Source organism: Chiloscyllium plagiosum, chromosome 9 (assembly GCF_004010195.1).
Source record: "Chiloscyllium plagiosum isolate BGI_BamShark_2017 chromosome 9, ASM401019v2, whole genome shotgun sequence".
NCBI lineage: Eukaryota > Metazoa > Chordata > Chondrichthyes > Orectolobiformes > Hemiscylliidae > Chiloscyllium > Chiloscyllium plagiosum.
Genome location: NC_057718.1, coordinates 20,806,177 through 20,827,290, shown reverse-complemented (window position 1 = coordinate 20,827,290; position 21,114 = coordinate 20,806,177). Strand labels below are relative to the sequence as shown.

General features: G+C 40.2%; 1 protein-coding gene across 3 annotated transcripts in view; it reads left to right on the top strand.

Annotated features, from left to right (window-relative positions):
- slc30a6 (solute carrier family 30 member 6) overlaps positions 1 to 21,114 on the top strand; it is a 168,346-nt gene that overhangs the window by 70,475 nt on the left and 76,757 nt on the right. For all 3 annotated transcript variants that reach the window (XM_043695543.1, XM_043695545.1, XM_043695544.1), the window contains 3 exons: positions 6,083 to 6,125; positions 8,764 to 8,829; positions 18,288 to 18,368. In XM_043695543.1, coding sequence (XP_043551478.1) covers positions 6,083 to 6,125; positions 8,764 to 8,829; positions 18,288 to 18,368 — 190 coding nt within the window. The remainder of the gene's footprint in view (positions 1 to 6,082; positions 6,126 to 8,763; positions 8,830 to 18,287; positions 18,369 to 21,114) is intronic.

Sequence of the window (21,114 nt, the reverse complement as noted above, 5' to 3'; positions counted from 1 at the left end):
CATCCAGCACTTCCTCCTCTGTAATCTGGACATTTTGCAAGATGTCACCATCTATTTCCCGACAGTCTATATCTTCCATATCCTTTTCCACAGTAAATACTGATGCAAAATATTCATTTAGTATCTCCCCCATTTTCTGTAGTTCCACACAAAGGCTGGCTTGCTGATCTTTGAGGGGCCCTATTCTCTCCCTAGTTACCCTTTTGTCCTTAATATATTTGTAAAAACCTTTTGGATTCTCCATAATTCTATTTGCCAAAGCTATCTCATGTCCCCTTTTTGCACTCCTGATTTCCCTCTTAAGTATACTCCTACTTTCTTTATACTCTTCTAAGGATTCACTAGACCTATCCTGTCTGTACCTGACATATGCTTCCTTCTTTCTCTTAACCAAACTCTCAATTTCTTTAGTCATCCAGCATTCCCTCTACCTACCAACCTTTCCTTTCACCCTGACAGGAATGTACTTTCTCTGGATTCTAGTTATCTCATTTCTGAAGGCTTCCCATTTTCCCGCCATCCCTATATCTGCGAACATCTGCCTCCAATCAGCTTTCAAACGTTCTTGCCTAATACCGTCAAAATTGGCCTTTCTCTGATTTAGAACTTCACCTTTTAGATCTGGTCTATCCTTTTCCATCACTATTTTAAAATGAATAGAATTATGGTCGCTGGCTCCAAAGTGCTCCCCCACTGACACCTCAGTCACCTGCCCTGCCTTATTTCCAAGAATAGGTCAGGTTTTGCATCTTCTCTAGTAGGTAAATCCACATACTGAATCAGAAAATTGTCTTGTACACACAAATGAAATTCTTCTCCATCTAAACCTTTAACACTATGGCAGTCCCAGTCGATGTTTGGAAAGTTAAAATCCCTACCATAACTACCTATTATTCAAACAGATAGCTGAGATCCCTTTACAAGTTTGTTTCTCAATTTCCCTCTGACTTTTGGGGGGTCTATAATACAATCCCAATAAGGTGATCATCCCTTTCTTATTTCTCAGTTCCACCCAAGTAACTTCCCTGGATGTATTCCCAGGAATATCCTCCCTCAGCATAGCTGTAATGTTATCCCTTATCAAAGATGCCACTCCCCCTCCTCTCTCGCCTCCCTTTCTATCCTTCCTGTAGCATTTGTATCCTGGAACATTCAGCTGCCAGTCCTGCCCATCCCTGAGCCATGTTTCTGTAATTGCTATGATATCCCAGTCCCATGTTCCTAAATATGCCCTGAGTTCATCTACCTTGTCCCTGCCTGCCCTGACTGTTTGACTCACTTCTGTTCTCAGCTGTACCCGTCTCAGATCGATCTCTTTCCTCACTATCCCCTGGTTCCCACCCCTCCCACCTTACTAATTTAAATCCTCACAAGCAGTTCTAGCAAATTTCCCTGCCAGTATATTAGTCCCCTTCCAATTTAGGTGCAATCCGTCCTCCTTGTACAGGTCACTTCTACCCCAAAAGAGATTCCAATGATCTAAAAATGTGAATCCTTCTCCCATACACCAGCTCCTCAGCCATGCATTCATCTGCTCTATCCTCCTAATCCTGCCCTCACTAGCTCGTAGCACTGGGAGTAATCCAGATCTTACTACCCTTGAGGACTTCCTTTTTAAATTTCTGCCTAATTCTCTGTAATCTCCCTTCAGAGTCTCAACATTTTCCCTTCCAATGTTGTTTGTTCCAATGTGGACAATGACCTCCTGCTGGCCCCTCTCCCCTGTTAGAACATTCCACACCCTTTCTGAGACATCCTTGATCCTGGCACCAGGGAAGCAACACACCATTCTGCTTTTTCTCTGCTGGCCGCAGCAATGTCTGTCTGTACCTCTGATTACGGAATCCCCTAACACAATTGACCTCTTGGAAGCCGATGTACTTCTCGTTGCATTAGAGCCAGTCTCAATACCAGAAACTTGGCTGTTTGTGCTACGTTCCCCTGAGAATCCATCACCCCCTACATTTTCCAAAACAGCATACCTGTTTGAAATAGGTATATCCACAAAAGACTCCTGCCCTAGGTGCTGACCTCTCTCACCCTTCCTGGAGTTAACCCATCTATGTGACTGTATCTGAGACTTTCCTCCCTTCCTATAACTACCATCCATCACATACTGTTGCTATTGCAAATTCCTCATCGCTTCTGTCTGTCTCTCCAACCGATTCACTCGATCTGATAAGATTTACATCCAACAGCATTTATGGCAGATATAATCCGCAGTAACCCTTCAACTCCCACATCTGACAACAAGTACATATCACTGCAAAGGCCTTTATTGCTTCTTCATAATCTACAGATCCAGAAAACATGGTCTTATTTCTCTACAAACACTGCCCCCAGGTTAAATTAATAGTTATGGCTTATATTTTAAGTTTAATCAAGAGACTTATCTCCAAAAACATATTATCAAGAAAAAATCCACTATACTTACTACTGCAGCCTTTCTCTTGGACAGACTTAAAACAATAATTAACAAATCTGATTCTGTGCTGTGAACTTCGCCCATCAGTTCCTCTAAGATTAGTTGTGAATTTCACTGTTTGTTAATTTTCCCAGATGCACTCCGATGTCCAGCGATACACGAATTCAAACAGCCAAGGCAGTAACTGTGCAGGTTCTCTCTCTCACTCTGCTGCACTGTCCTCACCATGTGCTCGAGTCCTTCATGAGTATCAGTTTTTGTATACTCTTAGGTTTAACCTTGCACGTTGTAGTAGAGATTACTTTTCTTGAGGTAAAATGGATTAAAGTAGAAATCTTTATGAACACTACCCCTATTAGGGTTAATAGTTAGCTATCTTACTAATAGGATCATTTTCAGTCCAATCCACCAGATGCATTTTGTCTGAATCCTCCTGAATTAAATTAGGGTAACATTACTGTCTGTGTAACCAACAAAGTAAAGTCTGTCAGTTATATGTTTCCTAATCAAAGCTAATACTGACTTTAGAAAATTTAAATGTTGCAGGATTGAAGTGTTCTGCTGTGTTCAATTTGCATACAATTATTTTTGAATTACCTAAAGGAAATCTCTATCTGTGATAGAATTAATGTTATCAGTTTTGAGTCTGCATTCATCTGGCACATTTAATTCTTTGTCGAAGAATGTGGTACTGGAAAAGCACAACCAGTCAGGCAGCATCTGAGGTGCAGGAGAATCGACGTTTTGGGCATAAGCCCTTCATCAGGAATGTTGCAACATGTATATTTTAAATAGTTATTGAGTACAAAATTAATTGTGAATGTTCAGGTTAGAGAGATTCTTAAACTCAACTGTTTACATAAGACTCAAAGAAATATTCATGGAATCACATTCAGCCCACTAAGTCTCTACTGCAAAAAATGTCGTCTTACCTATACTAGTTTCACTTTGCTGCACTAGGCCCATAGCTCTCAAATGTTATGACACTTCAAGTGCTTTTAAAAGTTGTGAGATTTCCTCCCAGGCAGTGCATTCACAACCCACAACACCCTTTTAGAATCATAGAGATGTACAGCACGAAAACAGACCTTTTGGTCCAACTTGTTAATGCCACCCAGATAACATAAACTAATCTAATACCGTTTGCTAGCACTTGGTCCATATCCCTCTAATCCCTTTCTAAACATATCCCCATCCAGGTGCCCTTTAAATGTTGAAATTGAACAGCCTCCACCACTTCCTCTGGTAACTCATTCCATATATGTACTACCATCTGCATGAAAACGTTGCCCCTGATGTCCCTTTTAAATCTTCCCCCTCTCACCCTAAACTTATGCCCTCGGGTTCTGGACTTCCCCACCCCAGGGAAAAGACGTTGTCTATTTACCCTATCCATGCCCCTCATGATTTAAAGTCACCCCTCCGTCTTCGACGCTGCAGGGAACACAGCCCCAGCCTATTCAACATCTCCTGATCATTCAAACCCTTCAACCCTGGCAACATCCTTGAATCTTTTTTTCTCTGAACCTTTTTAAGTTTCACAACATTCTCCCTATTGGAGGGAGACCATGATTGCACACAATACAGTATTCCAAAAGTGGCCTAACCAATGTCCAGTACAGCCACAATATGACCTCCCAACTCCTGAACTCAATACGTTGTCCAGTAAAGGAAAGCATACCAAATGCCGCCTTCACTATCCTATCTACTGCGACTCCAACTTGAAGGAAAAATCAAACTGCACTCCAAGGTCTCTGTTCGGCAACCCTCCCCAGGACCTTAACATTAAGTGTATAAGTCCTGCTACGATTTGCCCTTCCAAAATTCAGCACTTCCCATTTATCTAAATTAAAGTTTATCTGCCATTCAAGATCCCATTGTACTCTGAGATGACCTTCTTCAGTGTCCACTACACCTCTGATTTTGGTGTCATTTGCAAACTTACTAACTATACCTCCTATGTTCAGTTCTAAATCAGTTATATAAATGACGAAAAGCAGTTAGTGAGCTTTGAGAAGATTTGTAACTCAGGTTGAGGTTCTGGATGTAGGTTTGCTTGCTGAGTGGGAAGGTTTGTTTTCTGACATTTCGTCACCATATTCGGTAACCTCCAAATGAAGCACTGGTGGTGTGGCCCGCTTTCTATTTGTGTGTTTTGAGTTTCCTTGGGCAGGTGATGCAATTTCCTGTGGTGACATCATTTCCTATGGTGATGTCAGTTCCTGTTCTTTTTCTGAGGTGACAGTAAACGGGATCCAAGTCCATGTGATTAGATTAGATTACTTAGTGTGGAAACAGGCCCTTCGGCCCAACAAGTCCACACCGCCCCGCCGAAGCGCAACCCACCCATATCCTTACGTTTACCCCTTACCTAACACTACGGGCAATTTAGCATGGCCAATTCACCTGACCTGCACATCTTTGGACTGTGGGAGGAAACCAGAGCACCCGGAGGAAACCCACGCAGACAAGGGGAGAACGTGCAAACTCCACACAGTTAGTCGCCTGAGGCGGGAATTGAACCCGGGTCTCTGGCGCTGTGAGGCAGCAATGCTAACCACTGTGCCACCGTGCCGCCCATGTGCTTGCTGATAGAGTTCAGGTTGGAATGCCATGCTTCTAGGAATTCTCATGAGTGTCTGTTTGGCCTGTCCTGGGATGGATGTGTTGTCCCAGTCAGTGGTGTCCTTCCTCATCTGTATGTAAGGATACTAGTGAAAGTGGGTCATGTCGTTTTGTGGCTAGTTGATGTTCATGGATCCTGATGGCTAGTTTTCTGCCTGTTTATCCAATATAGTGTTTGTTACAGATCTTGCACGGTATTTTGTAGATGGCATTAATTTTGCTTGTTGGGTCTTTAAAGTTCATTAGCTGCTGTTTTATTGTATTGGAGGGTTTGTGGGCTAACATAATGCCAAGGGGCTGAGTAGTCTGGCAGTCATTTCTGAGATGCCTTTAACGCAGGGGAGAGTGACTAGGGTTTCTGGATTTATTTTGTCTGCTTGTTTGGGTTTGTTGCTCAGAAATTAGTGGACTGCGTTCATTGGGTACCTATTCTTTTTGAATACACTGTATAGGTGATTTTCCTCTGCTCTGCGTAGTTCCCCTGTGCTGCAGTTGTGTGGTGGCTTGTTGAAATAATGTTCTAATGCAGCTTCATTTGTGGATGTTGGGATGATTGCTTCTATGGTTCAAGAGTGTCTTAGTGAAATGCTATTCCTCATTCCTTCTAAACCTCCGGCCTTTCACTTAATAATTATACCCCTTTGTTATTGACCTTTCAACTAAAGGGAACAGCTGCTTTTTATTCTCCATATCCATGGCACTCATAATCTTATACACCTCTATCAGCTTCCCCCTCAACTTTCTGTGCTCCAAAGAAAACAATCTGAGCTGATCTAGCCTTTTTTCATATCTGAATGCTCCAACCCAGGCAACATCCTGGTGAATCTGCTTTACACCCCCTCTAGTGCAATTGCATCCTTCCTTTTGTATGGTGACGAGAACTATGAAAAGTTAGGGTCTAACCAACATTTTGTATAGTTACCTGCTTTTATAACTTATGCCACAACTTCATTTATTGCTGTGAATTAAGAAAAAAAGTGTACTTGACAAAATATAAATATTAATTTGATATTTTTCTCGTTTTCTCTACAGCTTTAACTGCTTACACATATCTTACCATTTTTGATTTTTTCAGGTAATTTTTTTTAATATTATGTACATCAGTTTTTAGTGTGATTGTGTATGCTGGTATTGAAGATTAATTGATAGAAGTGAGGTTTTATTTTGCCAGACCTTGTGAATGGTTGTTATGAAATATATTCGGAATTAGTTTTTACTGTGACTGATTTCATCAACTGATCAGTTTTGCTTTTAAATTTTATTCACTTCATGGATTTTATTTTTCATAAACGCACACCTCTATGAGGGAGGGTGAACAGGTGACCTATTTCCTGACCTCTGCTGTTCCGACCACAGCTGCTTGGTTGTCCACATGTGGTTGATGATGCAAAAGTGACACTATTAGCGTGTGTTTAATTCACTGGCTGAGGTCAACATGAATGTCCCACTTATTGACTTCATCCCTCAACTAAGGCATTGAGACCCTCCATTTAAACCCACCACCAGTCGGCTTTCTCCCGAGGGACCAGCCCAATAGTTCTCTGGCACCATGGTGACTTCACCTTGCCACATGAATAGACTTTACAAGCTTTACTTTCTGTGGGATGATGCCTGATGTCTGCTTACTATAGTTCCTTCTGGTTAACAGAATTGTGATTAGGAACATCCTTTGTTCCATTCTGAAAATTGTAGTAAAAACGTGTTGCATACATCATATTTTGTAATTTTGAAATTAATGCGTTAAATTGTTCTGCCACATAACCGTGGGGTGTTTTTATTTTGATGTAAGTTTGCTGGCTGAGCTGAAAGGTTCATTTCCAGACTTTTGTTACCTTACTAGGTAACCTCTTCAGTGGACCTCATGCGAAGCAATGCTGAAACTTCCTGCTTTCTATTTATATGTTTGGGTTTCTTTGGGTTGGTGATGTTATTTCCTGTGGTGAAGTCACTTCCTGTACCTTTTCTCAGGGGGTGTTAGATGGGGTCTGACTCCATGTTTTATTGATAGAGTTCTGGTTTGAATGCCATGCTTCTAGGAATTCTCGTGCTTGTCTTTGTTTGGCTTGTCCTCGGATGGATGTATTGTCCCAGTCAAAGTGGGACAAACCCACCAACACTAAAACAGCAGCTAATGAAATTGAAAGACCCTATACAGACAATGAGTAAAACTAACATCATTTACAAAATACCGTGCAAGGACTGTAACAAACACTACATTGGACAAATAGGCAGAAAACTAACCACCAGGATACATGAACACCAACTAGCCACAAAAAGACATGACCCTCTCTCACTAGTATCCTCGCATACGGATGAGGAAGGACACCACTTCAACTGGGACAATACATCCATCCTAGGGCAAGCCAAACAAAGACACGCACAAGAATTCCTAGAAGCATGACATTCCAACCGGAACTCTATCAACAAACACATTGAGTTAGACCCCATCTACCACCTCTGAGAAAAGGAACAGGAAGTGACTTCACCATAGGAAAATAACATCACCACAGGAAATGACATCACCAACCCAAAGAAACCCAAACATATAAATCGAAAGCAAGAATTTTCAATATTGCTTTGTATGAGGTCCACTGAAGATGTTACCTAGTAAGATAACAAAACATCTGGAGATGAACTTTTCAGCTCAGCGAGCAAATCTACATCCAAAACCTCAACCTGAGCTACACATCTTCTCAAAACTCAGTGTTTTTTTTTGTGATTGGAGACAACTCATATTATTTTCCAAAAAAAGTCATTGGACTCACGTCATTACTGTTTCACCACAGATGCTTAGTTTCTACGGTACTTGGTTTTTATTGCAATATGTAGTTTGTTTCTGAAAATAGTGTCTTTGAATAAAATATTTATGCCTTGGTATATTTCCTACAATTAATCTCTGTTGCCAATTCAGTATTTGAATTCCTACATTTTTGTAAAAATCGATTCAAAATTGTTTACTTTGAAAACAATAAATAGCAGTCAATGCTTTGAGTTAGATCATAAATTATTGATCGATCCCCACAGCATTGAAGGTGAGGATTAAATAAAGATAAGCTTGATAAATATGTGTGGAAGAGGAGTTACCATTTCAGATGGGACTCCTCTAGTTTCCTGCCCTCTCTTGGGGAGTAATTATCAATCTGGTACCTGCTGTCATTTATGAAAGTGAGTAGCTTAATTGACTGTTATCTTGGTGACATCACTCCAGACAGAATGGAAAGTGACATATCTCTGAAGCAAAGTCATGTTGGATTTTGTTTCTACAAATTGGCACTTAATAAAAAACTTAAATATCTGTAAAATGCAGTTTAAAAAATATGACTTTACCCTTTTTTTTTGAAAAAGTAGTTGCCTGCTCATCGGTGCCCTTTTTTTTTGGAAAAGAGGTTTGTTTTTTTTTCAGTGAATTATTTACATTATCTCCAAAACTTTGAACTATAGCTAAATGTTTACTCGCATGTTAAGTGACACAATTCCAGGAAAAGAAAAACACCTAGGCTTCTTGGTGGTTAATTATGCTCAGAATTGTCTTTTTATTGTACAAGTTAAGAATTGTAAAATATTACTCTTTACATGCGATTAGGACATTTTTATGTGAAATGTTAATTTTTATGAAATTGAATGAACAAATCTGAAGCTTGTGAATGCAGTTTGCTTTGGTTACAACTGCTTTCTGTCCAGGCCTTTTAACAATAATCTCCTTTGTTTTTTAGTTTGATGACTTGCCTAATAAGTTTCTGGGTGACTTTGAAGAAACCTAGTTCAGGGTACTCTTTCGGGTAAGTGTATGTTCAGCGTTACTCAGTAGATGCTTCATTTTTTATGAGGTGACTGTTTTGACCCAAAGCAGTTTGATGAGCAGAGGTTCCTTCTGTCCATTTTAATAAAGAGGAGGCATTTGACCGTTTTTAATGCCTTCGTTTTCATGGTGTTACTTTGTAAAGTAACAGATTTATCAGCCTGCCTAAGCGTTCACAGGATAATGTTGATTGGGTCCCCACCTGCATGCAAACTGAAGTGAAGTTTCATCTTATTTGCTCTGCAGCTGCACAGAGCACTGCAGAACGTTCTGTTTCACATAGGAAAAAAATGGGGGAACACTGGCCGGATTGGTAGGTGCACTTGCACAATGGACTACATGGCCAGTCGCTCCTTTAGCAGACACTGTAATGTGATGGCTGAACCAGGTAAGATTGCAAACCTTCAGGTCACAGAATGGTGGCCTGGCTGACTGGTGAAATCTACAACTAAGGTCTGGCATTTCATTTCGCTGGCTTTTGGTAACTTGACAAGACATCTTTCTGTTGGATTGGGGCATTTTGGCTGTGTAAGTAGTGGGTAACCTACCAGTGCTTGAGCCTGGTAATCTGGAAGGCCTTAGCCTGCTAAAATGGCAGCAGTATCTCTGTAATGACTTTAGAATCCTTGGGCCTTGACCATTGTTAATCTATTCCTGACATTTTTGGATTTAGATAAACAAAGAATATTTATGGGATGAAAGTGTTGAGCAAACAATGGCTTGTTTTGGAGATTTGACCATTCATCCAGCTGACTAGCTCCGTCTACAATGAACCCGGTTGTACATTTGAAGGGTGAAATTTTGAGAGTTACACAAAGTCCCCATTTATATAAATCCACATAAATGTGGTTTGTAAAATTGTGTATGTCAGTCTGCAGTTTAAGAAAGGTAAGAGGGAAACTAGACAATTATGGCCATGTAATATAATATTTATTATTGTAAAATTGCTAAAGTCAAGGGGACAAGGTTGGGGAATATCAGATGATAAATGGCACCTTTGGAGGTCCAAGACAGAAACAATAAGCTGAGTGGCCTCTTTCTCACCATTCTGATTCTGTAAAACTCCTGGGATTGAAGGAGAATTGTTGGGCTGGATGTGAAATTGGATCAGAGGAAGGTGACAGGGGTGGTAGAGTTAGTGATCAGTGGTATGGACTAGGCCAGACACACACACCAAAATATTTTAGGAAGGTAGTTTAGACCTCAGCTTTTACTTATTTTAAAGGCAGATATGAAGTGGATATTCCAGATGTGATGCAGCTGGTTGAGCCACTCTGCTTTAAGCAAAACAGAATTTATTTAAATACTACAGTTGAAACATAAATAAAAGAAAACAGAATTGAGAATAACATACCTATTGGAAAACTTAACTGACCCAATTCAGAAGCTTAACTGAGGAACTGTCCCAATCCAGTAACATCCTGTAAACACACCCCTTGGCAAAAAGGTAAAGTGAAACACAGATTCTTACAGGTAGTAGGGAACAACATCCAAAGAGATTTCAGAGAGAAAGTCAGTCAGAAGTCATTTGCTGAAGCTTGCAACCTTTGTGGACTCCAGCAACTTGTGACTACCACAGCTAAACCAAACTAGAATAAACTTGAACTAGGAGAACTGGCCACTCCCCTACCATTGTTTGACTAAGCTCTTCCCAGACCCCTCAGCATCTCTGCCTTTCTGACCTCTCTTTTTAAAAAAAAAAGAACCCAAGGACAAAATAAGCTTGTTAAAGTGACAGCATTGTCACATCAGGTATTCTGGTTAGTAGGCTCTGCCTAATGGTGTCCTGCAAGAACCTGTGCTGGAACCTCGCTGTATTAATTAACAACTTAAAGGGTGAGATAGAAAACCAACTATTTGAATTTGCTAATGATTCAAAGGTGAACAATATTGTCAGCTGTGGAGATGGCAGCATGTCATTGCAAAACATTAATAGATTATGATTTGAAGGTGCCAATGTTGGACTAGGGTGTGCACAGTTAAAAATCACACAACATCAGGTTATTGCCCAACAGGTTTATTTGAAAGCGCTAGCTTTCAGAATGCTGCTCCTTCATCAGGTGGTTGTGAAGTATAAGATCGTAAGACCTGTGTATTACGATTTTATACTCCAGAACTACCTGATGAAGGAGCAACGCTTAGAAAGTTACTGCTTCCAAATAAACCTGTTAGACTATAAACTGGTGTTGTGTGATTTTTAACTTGATAGATTGTGTGAGTTGACAAAACATTTGCAAATGAATTTCAGTACAAGCATCGAAGTGGACAGTAATGAAGCAGAGAGGTAAAAACAATGACTGCAGATGCTGGAAACCAGATTTTGGATTAGTGGTGCTGGAAGCGCACAGCAGTTCAGGCAGCAGTCCAAGGAGCAGCGAAATCGATGTTTCGGGCAAACGCCCTTCATCAGGAATAAAGGCAGTGAGCCTGAAGCGTGGAGAGATAAGCTAGAGGAGGGTGAGGGTGGGTCTTCCACTAGCTTATCTCTCCACGCTTCAGGCTCACTGCCTTTATTCCTGATGAAGGGCTTTTGCCCGAAACATCGATTTCACTGCTCCTAGGATGCTGCCTGAACTGCTGTGCTCTTCCAGCACCACTAATCCAGAATCCAGTAATGAAGCAGAGTCAAATTCAGAAATTCTCTTCTGTCAATAAGCAATCAATGCTAGATCTATAAATATTAAAACTGAGATTGATCTCTTGTTATCCCAAGTTATTATGGTAGGCAAAGTATCATTTGATGGAAATGTGTTGCTGGAGAAGCGCAGCAGGTCAGGCAGCATCTAGGGAACAGGAGAATCGACGTTTCGGGCATTAGCCCTTCTTCAGGAATTCCTGAAGAAGGGCTAATGCCCGAAACGTCGATTCTCCTGTTCCCTCGATGCTGCCTGACCTGCTGCGCTTCTCCAGCAACACATTTCCATCTCTGATCTCCAGCATCTGCAGACCTCATTTTCTCTTCAAAGTATCATTTGGTAGTATAGAACTTGAGTATTGAAGATAAAAGGCACATTTTGTCAAAGCTTTTCATCTTGCACTCATCGGGATATTTTGCAAGAATTCAAGGGGAAAGCCAATATTTAATATGCATGAGAGGAGAGTACCGGTTGGTTGGCAAGTAGACTCTGGTAGAGACCCTGCCTTGGAGAATGCCTGATTAATGCTGATTAACAGTTAAGCTTTGGTAAATTTTAACTTGGGTAGGTAGACTCTGATTTCTCTGAGCAATGCTCTGACTAGTGAACCAACAAATGACTGTCACCCATGGCTTTTCTGTTATTTTTCTAATCTTTAAGATCAGTTGGTTTTGATAGAGTCCCTCCCTCTGAGCCAGGAATCCTGGGTCCAAGGCCCACCTACTCCAGAGGTATATAATGACATCTCTGAACAGCTTGATTAGAAAGTATAAAGGAAAGTTAGGCCTCTGTCATGGTAGGAACCATAGAAGGAGACTGAGTTAGAACTATTTCAATAATATCAAGGTAGCTCACAGTAACTCTTACTGATGAACCTGGGGTAGCAGCATCTGTGGGAAGAAAGCAGGGTTAACATTTCAAGTCTGTTGACTTCATCAGAACCGTAGCTAGGAAGACTGGTAATTATGCTGAAACCAAACTGAGGGATGGGGAATGAGTGGAAAGGTGTGCGGGGGGGGGGGGGGAGGGCAACAGAAAGAGAGAGAGAGAGAGATGAAAAGGGTAGGTAAACAAGTAGACCAGAACAGAAGAATAGCTGAATAATGATAATAAGAATAAAGAATTAGAAAATATATTAGCTATGCTGAATGCAATCCATTTAATGTGATAATGGACCTAGGGGTATGTGGGAGTGGGTGACAGGGCTACAAGAGACAAAAATAGAAATTGCTGAAAAACTCAGCAGGTCTGCTCGCATCTGTAGAGTGAAATCAGACTTAACATTTTGGGTCCAGTGACCCTTCTTCACTGGCTACAAGCTATCCATGTCATAACAAGACTGGGTGGGTGATGACTAAAAAGCATTGAATCAGACTATAACGTTATTGAACTCTCTGTTGAGTCCCAAAGGGTGCAGGGTCCCCAAGTGGAAAATGAGATGTTATTCTTCAAACTTGTGCTAAGGCTCACTAGGACACTGCTGCAGGCCTGCAACAAACGTGTTGGCCAGAAACACACTGGTTTGTTGAAATGGCAAGCAACTGAAAACTCCGGAGTCGTTTTTGTGGACAGAGCACGAGCATTCTTCAAAGAAGTTACCCAGCCTGCATTTAATCTCCCCAACGTAGAGGAGACCACATTGTGAACAGTGACTTCAGGAACTTCCTGGCTTCGAGATAGAGGCACTACCACTAAGCCACAAGAGCCCTAACATACTCTGCCATACGTGCTGTTCACAAATGCTAACTTGCATCAATGTTCTGATGAATGAACCCAAGCTCTGAATATTCAGTTAACTGTAGATTGTTCTACAGGAAACAATATTGGTGGTAATGTTCCTATGTATTGTATTTACATTATCCACATAACATGGCAATTCCACTATGAAATCTGCAAAGATTTATTTTTCTTTGATCACATGGCTATTAACTTTGAAAGCATAATTGGTAGTGGGGAGTACAAAATAAAATCAAAATTAATAAAATTAATTCCTGTTTTGGGGAATTATCATCTTAACCTGCACAATTGTCCCTATTTTACGTACATGGAATCTCTACATGATTTTCTCTTCCATTAATATTGCACCTTACTTAGCTTTGCAATCTCATTCTCTGATTTCAGTCTATGAGCTCGGGGACTAAATTTTTTTTTTCTGATTTTTAAAGCACTATTCAAGGCGAAGGTGACATTATTGAAAGTCAGAGGGAAATATATTCCACTGTTGGCTAGCCATCCAGTTCGAGCAATCTGAAACAGCTTTAAACAAAAAAAACCCTTATTTGTAAACTGTGTCCCCTAGTTTGAATTTCTCGCACCAGGTGAATCACCAGTTCAGCATTTTCCCTGTTAAGTTCCCTCAGGATCATGTATGTTTTAACAAGATCACCACACAATCTTCTAAACTCCAAGGGATGCAACCTGAAGTTGTTCTACCTTTCTTCACAAGATAGCCTTTTCATTCTAAGAATTGGTCAAATGAACGTTCTTTGCACTGCTTCTGATACATTTATGTTCATCCTTAATTAAGGAGACCAAAATTGTCCACCAGACTCCAGATGAGGTCACATCAATGTATATCATAGAATCAGTAGAGGCCTGGTTACACTGAGATTTTCTGAGTAATCTACTTTCACCTTCTTAACAATGAATGCCAGCATTTTCCGTGTGAAGATATTAAGCTAACTGATTATAGTTCCCTGCTTTCGGTACTTGGAAATGCAATTGCATTTCACCAATAAGTTAGATCAGGTTATAGAGTCATACAGCACGGAAGCAGACCCTTCAGCCCAAACAGTCCATGCCGATCATAATCCGAAATTAAACATGTCCCGCTTGCCTGCTCCTGGCCCACATTCCTCCAAACCATTCCTGTTCATGTAATTAATCAAAAGTCTTTTAAAAGTTGTAATTGGAGCCATATCCAACACTTCCTTAGGAACTTCATTCCACACGTGAACCACTCGGTGTGAAAAATTTGCCCCTTGTGTCTTTTTTAAATCTCACTCCTCGCGCCTTAAAAATATGCCCCCTAGTCTTGAAATCCCCCAGCCTACAACTATCATTAACTCTATCTAAACTTCTCATTATTTTATAAACTTCTAGAAGATCGCCTCTCAACCTGCTATGCTCCAGTGAAAAAAGCCCCAGCCCATCTAGCCTTTCTTTATAACTCAAACCTTTCAAACCAACAACATCCTAGGAAATCTCTTTTAAACTCTCTCTAGTTTAATAATATCCTTCCTATAATTGGGCAACCAGAACTGGACACTGTATTCCAGAAGACACCTCACCAGTGACCTGTCCAACCTCAACATGATTTCCCAACTCCTATATTCAAAGAACTGTGTAATGAAGGCAAGTATGCCACACACCTCCTTAACCACCTTGTCTGTATGTGACACAAACTTGAAAAAATTATGTACCTGCACCCCTAAGTCCCTCTATTCTATAACACTACCCAAGGCCCTCCCATTGATTATATAACCCCACCCTTGTTTGTTGTACCAAAATGCAATACCTTGCATTTATCCAGATTGAACGCCATCTGCCATTTTTCAGCCTATTGACCCATTTGATCAAGATCCCATTGTAATTTAGAAAACCTTCTTCATTGTCTACAATTGCCACCAATTTTGGTGTCGTCTGCAAACTTACTAGCCATGCCTTCTGTAATCTCATCCAAATCATTTATATAAAAGAAGTGTTTTCATTGTCTCATCACAAAGTATGTGAAATAATATGAAAACATGAGAAAAAAAGTACTATGGTATAGTTTGCAGTCATTTGTATTGTATTAATATATAAAATTTATCTTTTGATCATTCTCTCTACACCCTCTCCTCCTAAGTCTCTGCCAATGCACTGTAAACAGCTTCTACAAGGTGCACCACAGTGTATCAAATTAACCCTGGCAAATGCCCCGCTTTCCCCACTCCAAGACAGATCATGCCAGATGGATCCCTAGTGGAAAGGAATTGTTACAGTCCTTCATCCCATCACTTTTGTTCATAGATTAAGCACAAAAATGTTGATAATGATATGGCTTCACTATAGTTCCTCTTTGCATTGAGTAATGTGGTACTTTGAAATCAGTTTGTTTTATACAAAATACAAAGTACACAAAGTAACTTGTCTACAGTGTTTTAATTATGTATGATAATTTTTTTTACAAAATGTGATAGTAAATGCCTTATGATTAAAACAATTTCAATGACAATAATAGTCTTCTAATGTTTCATAAATAATCCAACGGTTTGTCTTCTACATAAATTAAGCAAGCAAAGACTTGCATTTATGGCATCCCTTTGTTGAGGAAATGCAAAGCATTTCACGATTTAAAGTATTTCATTGGTTGCCGTTGCTGTTATAGTATAGGAACTGTCACAGCCAATTCATGGGCATGCTTCTATGAATAGAAGTGTGACAATGACCAGAAATTGTGTTGTTAGTTGAGAATTAAAAATCGACCAGGAGACTGTGGAGAAGACCACTTTTCAAAATAGTGCCATGGGATCTTGTATGCCCATCTGGAAGGGCTATAGTTTAATGCCCCACTTACTCTTCTGGTCCAAGAGTTGTTGAGACGAGTAGACTGGAGTTGTGCATCAGGACCATGTGAAACCCTGGCACAGATGATTCCATGGGAATTGCCCAGCCAATTGAAGTTGAATTCCTCACTAAATTTCCCTTTAGCATTCCCTCCTCCTTATTTGGCCAGGGCTGACCCTGCTAGAGTGGAGCTAATGCACCCTCAGTCTTGGTCCACTTCAGAGGTCAATTAAGAGTGTATCTCATTACTGTGGGCCTGGAGCTACATATTAGCCAGACAAGTTCGGGACGTCCGATTTTTCTTCCCTAAAAAGCATTAGTGAATCAGTTGGATTTTTAGAACAGTTGGTAATGGTTTCATGGGCATCATTAGACTTCGTATTCAAGATTTTGAAAAATTCACATTCCACCATTTCCTATTGTGGAATTCAAACTCGACTGTAGACCATGACCTGGTATCTGGTTTGCAGCGAGAATATCAGTGCACTATTGCCTCCAACATGTATGATCTCATTGGTCCACTTTACATCAGTAAATAATGGAACAGGTCATCGACAGTGCTGTCGAGCAGTAGTTGCTTAGCAATAGCATACTGACTGATGTTTAGTTTGTATTCCACCACAACAGCTCAACTCTTAACCTCATTAGTGTAGATTTAAACATGGACAAAAGAGCTGAATTCTAGGGGGGGCTGAGAATGATTGCCCTTGATTTCAAGACTAAAATTTCCTGAGCATAGCATCAAAAATCTCAAATAAAACTCCAGTTAGTGGGAGTCGGTGGACAAATTATCTGCTGCTTGGAGGCATGTCTAGCGTAAAGGAAGATGGTTGTGATTGGTGAAGGTTGGTCTTTTTGGCCTGAGAACATCTCTTCAGAAGTTCCTAGGCCATACCATCTTCATCTGCTTCTTCAAGGACCTTCCCTCCGTCATAAAGGCTGAAGCGGGGATATTGTGCAATCATCAGCCAATATTCACCATGTGCGATCCATCAGATACCGGAGCAGTACTTGTCCAAATGAATTAAGACCTGAACAGCATCCAGACTTGGGCTGATGCGTTTGAAGAAACATATGTGCCATAAGAGCCAGGTGAAGAAAGTGCCATAATAACCAGCTCCAACAAGATACAATCTAACCATCATCCCTTTACATTCAATGGCATTTCTATTGCTGAGTTCCCTGTTGTCTACACTTTGGGGGTCCCATTGATCAGAAACTTAAATGGACTAGACGTATAAATATGGCGGCTATAAGACTGGGAATCCTGCAATAAGTAACTCACTACCTGACTCCCCAAAGCCTGTCCATCATCTAAAAAGGCACAATTTAGGCCTGTGACCAAATTCCTCGCTTGCCTTGATGAGTGCATTTCTAACTGAGAAGAAGCCTGACATCATCCAGGAGAAAGAAGCCCACCTGATGGCACCAAAACCATAAACATTCATCAGCACACTAACCGCAATATATACCATCGTCAAGAGGCACTGCATTAGCTCACCAAGGCTCCTTAGCCAGCACCCTCCAAACTCTTGACCACAAGCAAATAGAAAGACAAGGGCATCAGATACATAAAAACACTGCCACCTGCAAGTTCACCACCAAGCCACGCATCATCTTAATTTGAAATATATCTGTGTCCCTTCAGTGTTACTGGGTCAAAGTCCTGGAACTCTCTCCTTGGTAGCATTGTGGGTGTACCTACATGAAATGGACTGCAACAGCTCAAGTAGGCAGCTCCTCACAACCTTCCCAAAAGTGATTAGTGATGGGCAATTAATGCTGATCTATCCAGTAACACCCACAACCCCTGAATGAGGATTTTAAAAAGTTGCTCTTCACAGAAGGAAACATTCTTATGGAAGAAAATATTTAAACAAGACACATTCAGTTGAAATATATTGCATATTGCTGAAATTTATTTTTAAGTTAAGATTAGACTGTGTATGATGATAGGTTTGAATATAACAGGATTTTGTTTTCAAGATTAAAATTAGCATCCACAGTATTGAAAATGGCTTTATAAAATTCTATCTGAGTAGGATTGCAGTCTGTAATCATAATCTGAAAATATTTGCTCGTCTGTTTGCTGAACCGTCTTAAAGGTTTTGTCCTGTAGAGATGTTAGAGCAATTTTAGTTCTGTCTTGCACCTACTTCTACTCTGCATGGAATAACATCGCATTACTAAGAATGATGCATGGATTGTTTTACAATCGTGACACTTGTTTTCCTGTCTGATGCTTAAATTTCAGGTTTGAGAGGTTTGAAGTATTAGCAGTGTTCGCTGCCACTGTCCTGGCACAGCTTGGGGCTCTCTTTGTACTCAAAGAAAGGTAGGAATGTGGTTCCTTTTCCCTTTGATTGACATGTAACGTTTCACCATGAAAATTTATCCTAGCCTGACATGCATCGGGCTAATCAATATTTTATAAATGCAAGCACACGATTGTTCCTTTCAGCATTAAGGCAATAATTATGGAATTTGAGAGTATATTAGAATCTTGCCAAAAAAAGAGGAGTGGGTGATGCACTTTGAATAAAATGTTGCAAGTAAAACCAAAGTGCAGCCAGATTCCAAATGATTGAGGGTATTCAAACCAAAGATTCAGTAAACACGGGGCCCAGTGTTTCAATCAAATACCTATTGCTGTTTAGTAAAATTGTAAGAGTTCTACATTTAGTTATGCCAGAGATTGTTGGCTAATTCATGAAAATTTTTCCAGTATGAAGAATCTTCATTTACTGTGGTACTGTGGTTATGTTTTCGAAAAATAATGAGCGCAGCGTAACTTACTGCTCTACATGGAATGACAGTAATTTGCTCCCGATTAGTCAGTATATAAGTGGAATGAAGGTGTTGCTAATGGGCTATCGTAAACATACATGATGTTTAGGGCCACAATAGGAAACTCAGCTGCAGTAATACATTTAAGGAGAACAAGTAAATTAGCTTAATGCATCACATTGATTGAGCTTCCTGATCCTCAAATTTTCTTCTTGTATTTAGATTTATCCTTCCCTTTCAATTTTTCCTTCTGTGTCATTGAAATTATCACATGGCAGGTAGCTGAGACCAAGGTTCCAACTTCTAATACTTTGCAGCCAAATATCTGTACTGACAGAGCAAGCAACTTGTTTTTCAAAAGCATATTTTTTTATTTCTTTCATTTCTTCAAACAATTTTAGTCCAAGAGATCTTTCCTGACCAAGGTAGTAACCTGGAGATCTGCACCCAGGACTTATTCTGCTACATGTGTTCTATAGATAGTCACTGGACGTTTTCAAGGTCTGCTTAGGATAATTAACTTCTAATGTTCCTTTTCCTTACCACTCTGTCTTCTTCTACCCAACTTCCATACAGGAAACAGTCAATTTTTTTTATTATTTTCCCCACCTTTGATAAGTTGCCAGATATTAAGCTCACTATGTTGCATTATCATTTCCATGAAACCCGTCCTTGGCACTGGCAGATTATACAATTTACCTAGACCATCACTTGCTTTTTTTATTTTTTGGTTAAATAATGTAGTTATGAAATAGGGTAAAGGGACACTATAAAAGCAGGAGTTTGTTTACTGTTCCTTTCTGGAAGGATGGGTTAAATGACTGTCCTTAGATACCTTGTGATCTGTGCTTTCTTTCCTTTCATTTAGAAAAAAGTAGAATATGCTTGCTTCACACCTAAGAGTGAAGATTAGAAGAATCAATTTTCATTTTTAATGTTCTTTTCCTTTCCTCCCCTTCATTGCTGAAAGTCTTGTCTTGTGTTAGGGTACAGTTTCACAGGCTGGTGTCTTATCAGGCACTATTGAACTCATTCTTGTCCCTAACCACGTATCAGACACACATTTCCTGCATTGTAATCATGTGTGGAAAAACTAACAGATTTCCCTCTTCCTTCAGCTACCATATCTTCCTTAATTTCAAAGACGTAGGTAACAACTCATTGTGTTCTCATTGGGATCAAGTTAATGATACTAATTCATATCCCTGTATACTACACCAACTTGTTGCACAATATAAATTAATTTGAAGTATTCCTTGACATTACTTTTAATTCTGGATGCCATTGATGGGTTCAGTTTACCACCTTAATTAAAAATGCTGTTGTTTAGAATTGACTGTCCCCTTTTGAAGTTAGGCATTGGTTTTATTTTCAGAATAATGTAGAGGAAGCTGTTCATTGTATCAGCTTCATGTTCCAAATGACCTGGCTTGGTATGCTGTCAGAGGTTGGTTAAAATATTTCAAACGTTTAAAATTCTTGTGGGAACATAGAAGTCAGTGTATAGAAATTCACATTTCTAGGAAAACAAATTTCTGTACGATGCGGTAGATCTGCAGCTGTTGTAGAATTGTACATTTTAACAAGGCATTGTTAAAATATTTTAAGACCCTGTCTGCTGTCTAAGTAACAAATGTAGCTTTTCTGATACTAAGAACATTATCGGTTCATGACTACACAGCTATATTTAATGAGATTTCTGAATGAGCCATTAATTTTAAATCTTGTGGAACGCTGCATGTGTGAAATTTCAAAATAACTGTACACCACGAACACCAACAGACAGACCCCACTACCAAGGATATATTTCCCCCTCCACCCCTATCAGCGTTCCATAGAGACTATTCCTTCTGCAGCTCCCTTGTTAGCTCTATGCCCTTTACCAACCCATCCTCCACATCTGGCAAGAGGTGCAAAACCTGCACCCAAAACCACATTTACTTACACACACACACACACACCCGTACTCCCTACCCCCAATCTCTGTCCAAGGCCCCAAAGGATCTTTTCACATCTGGCAATCTGGTAGAGAATTTCCTACACATTTCTCTCTTTCCCCCCCCACCTTATCTACTGTGTTCATTGCTCTCGATGTGGTCTCCTCTACTTCGGGGAAACAGAATGCCTACTCGTGGAACATTTCAGGGAACATCTTTGGGGGACACGCACTAAACAACCCCACTGCCCTGTGGCTGACCACTTCAGCTCCCCCTCCCATTCCCCAAGGACATGCAAGTCCTGGCTGTGTCCACTGCCAATTCAAAGCCACACACTAACTGAAGGAAGAACGCTTC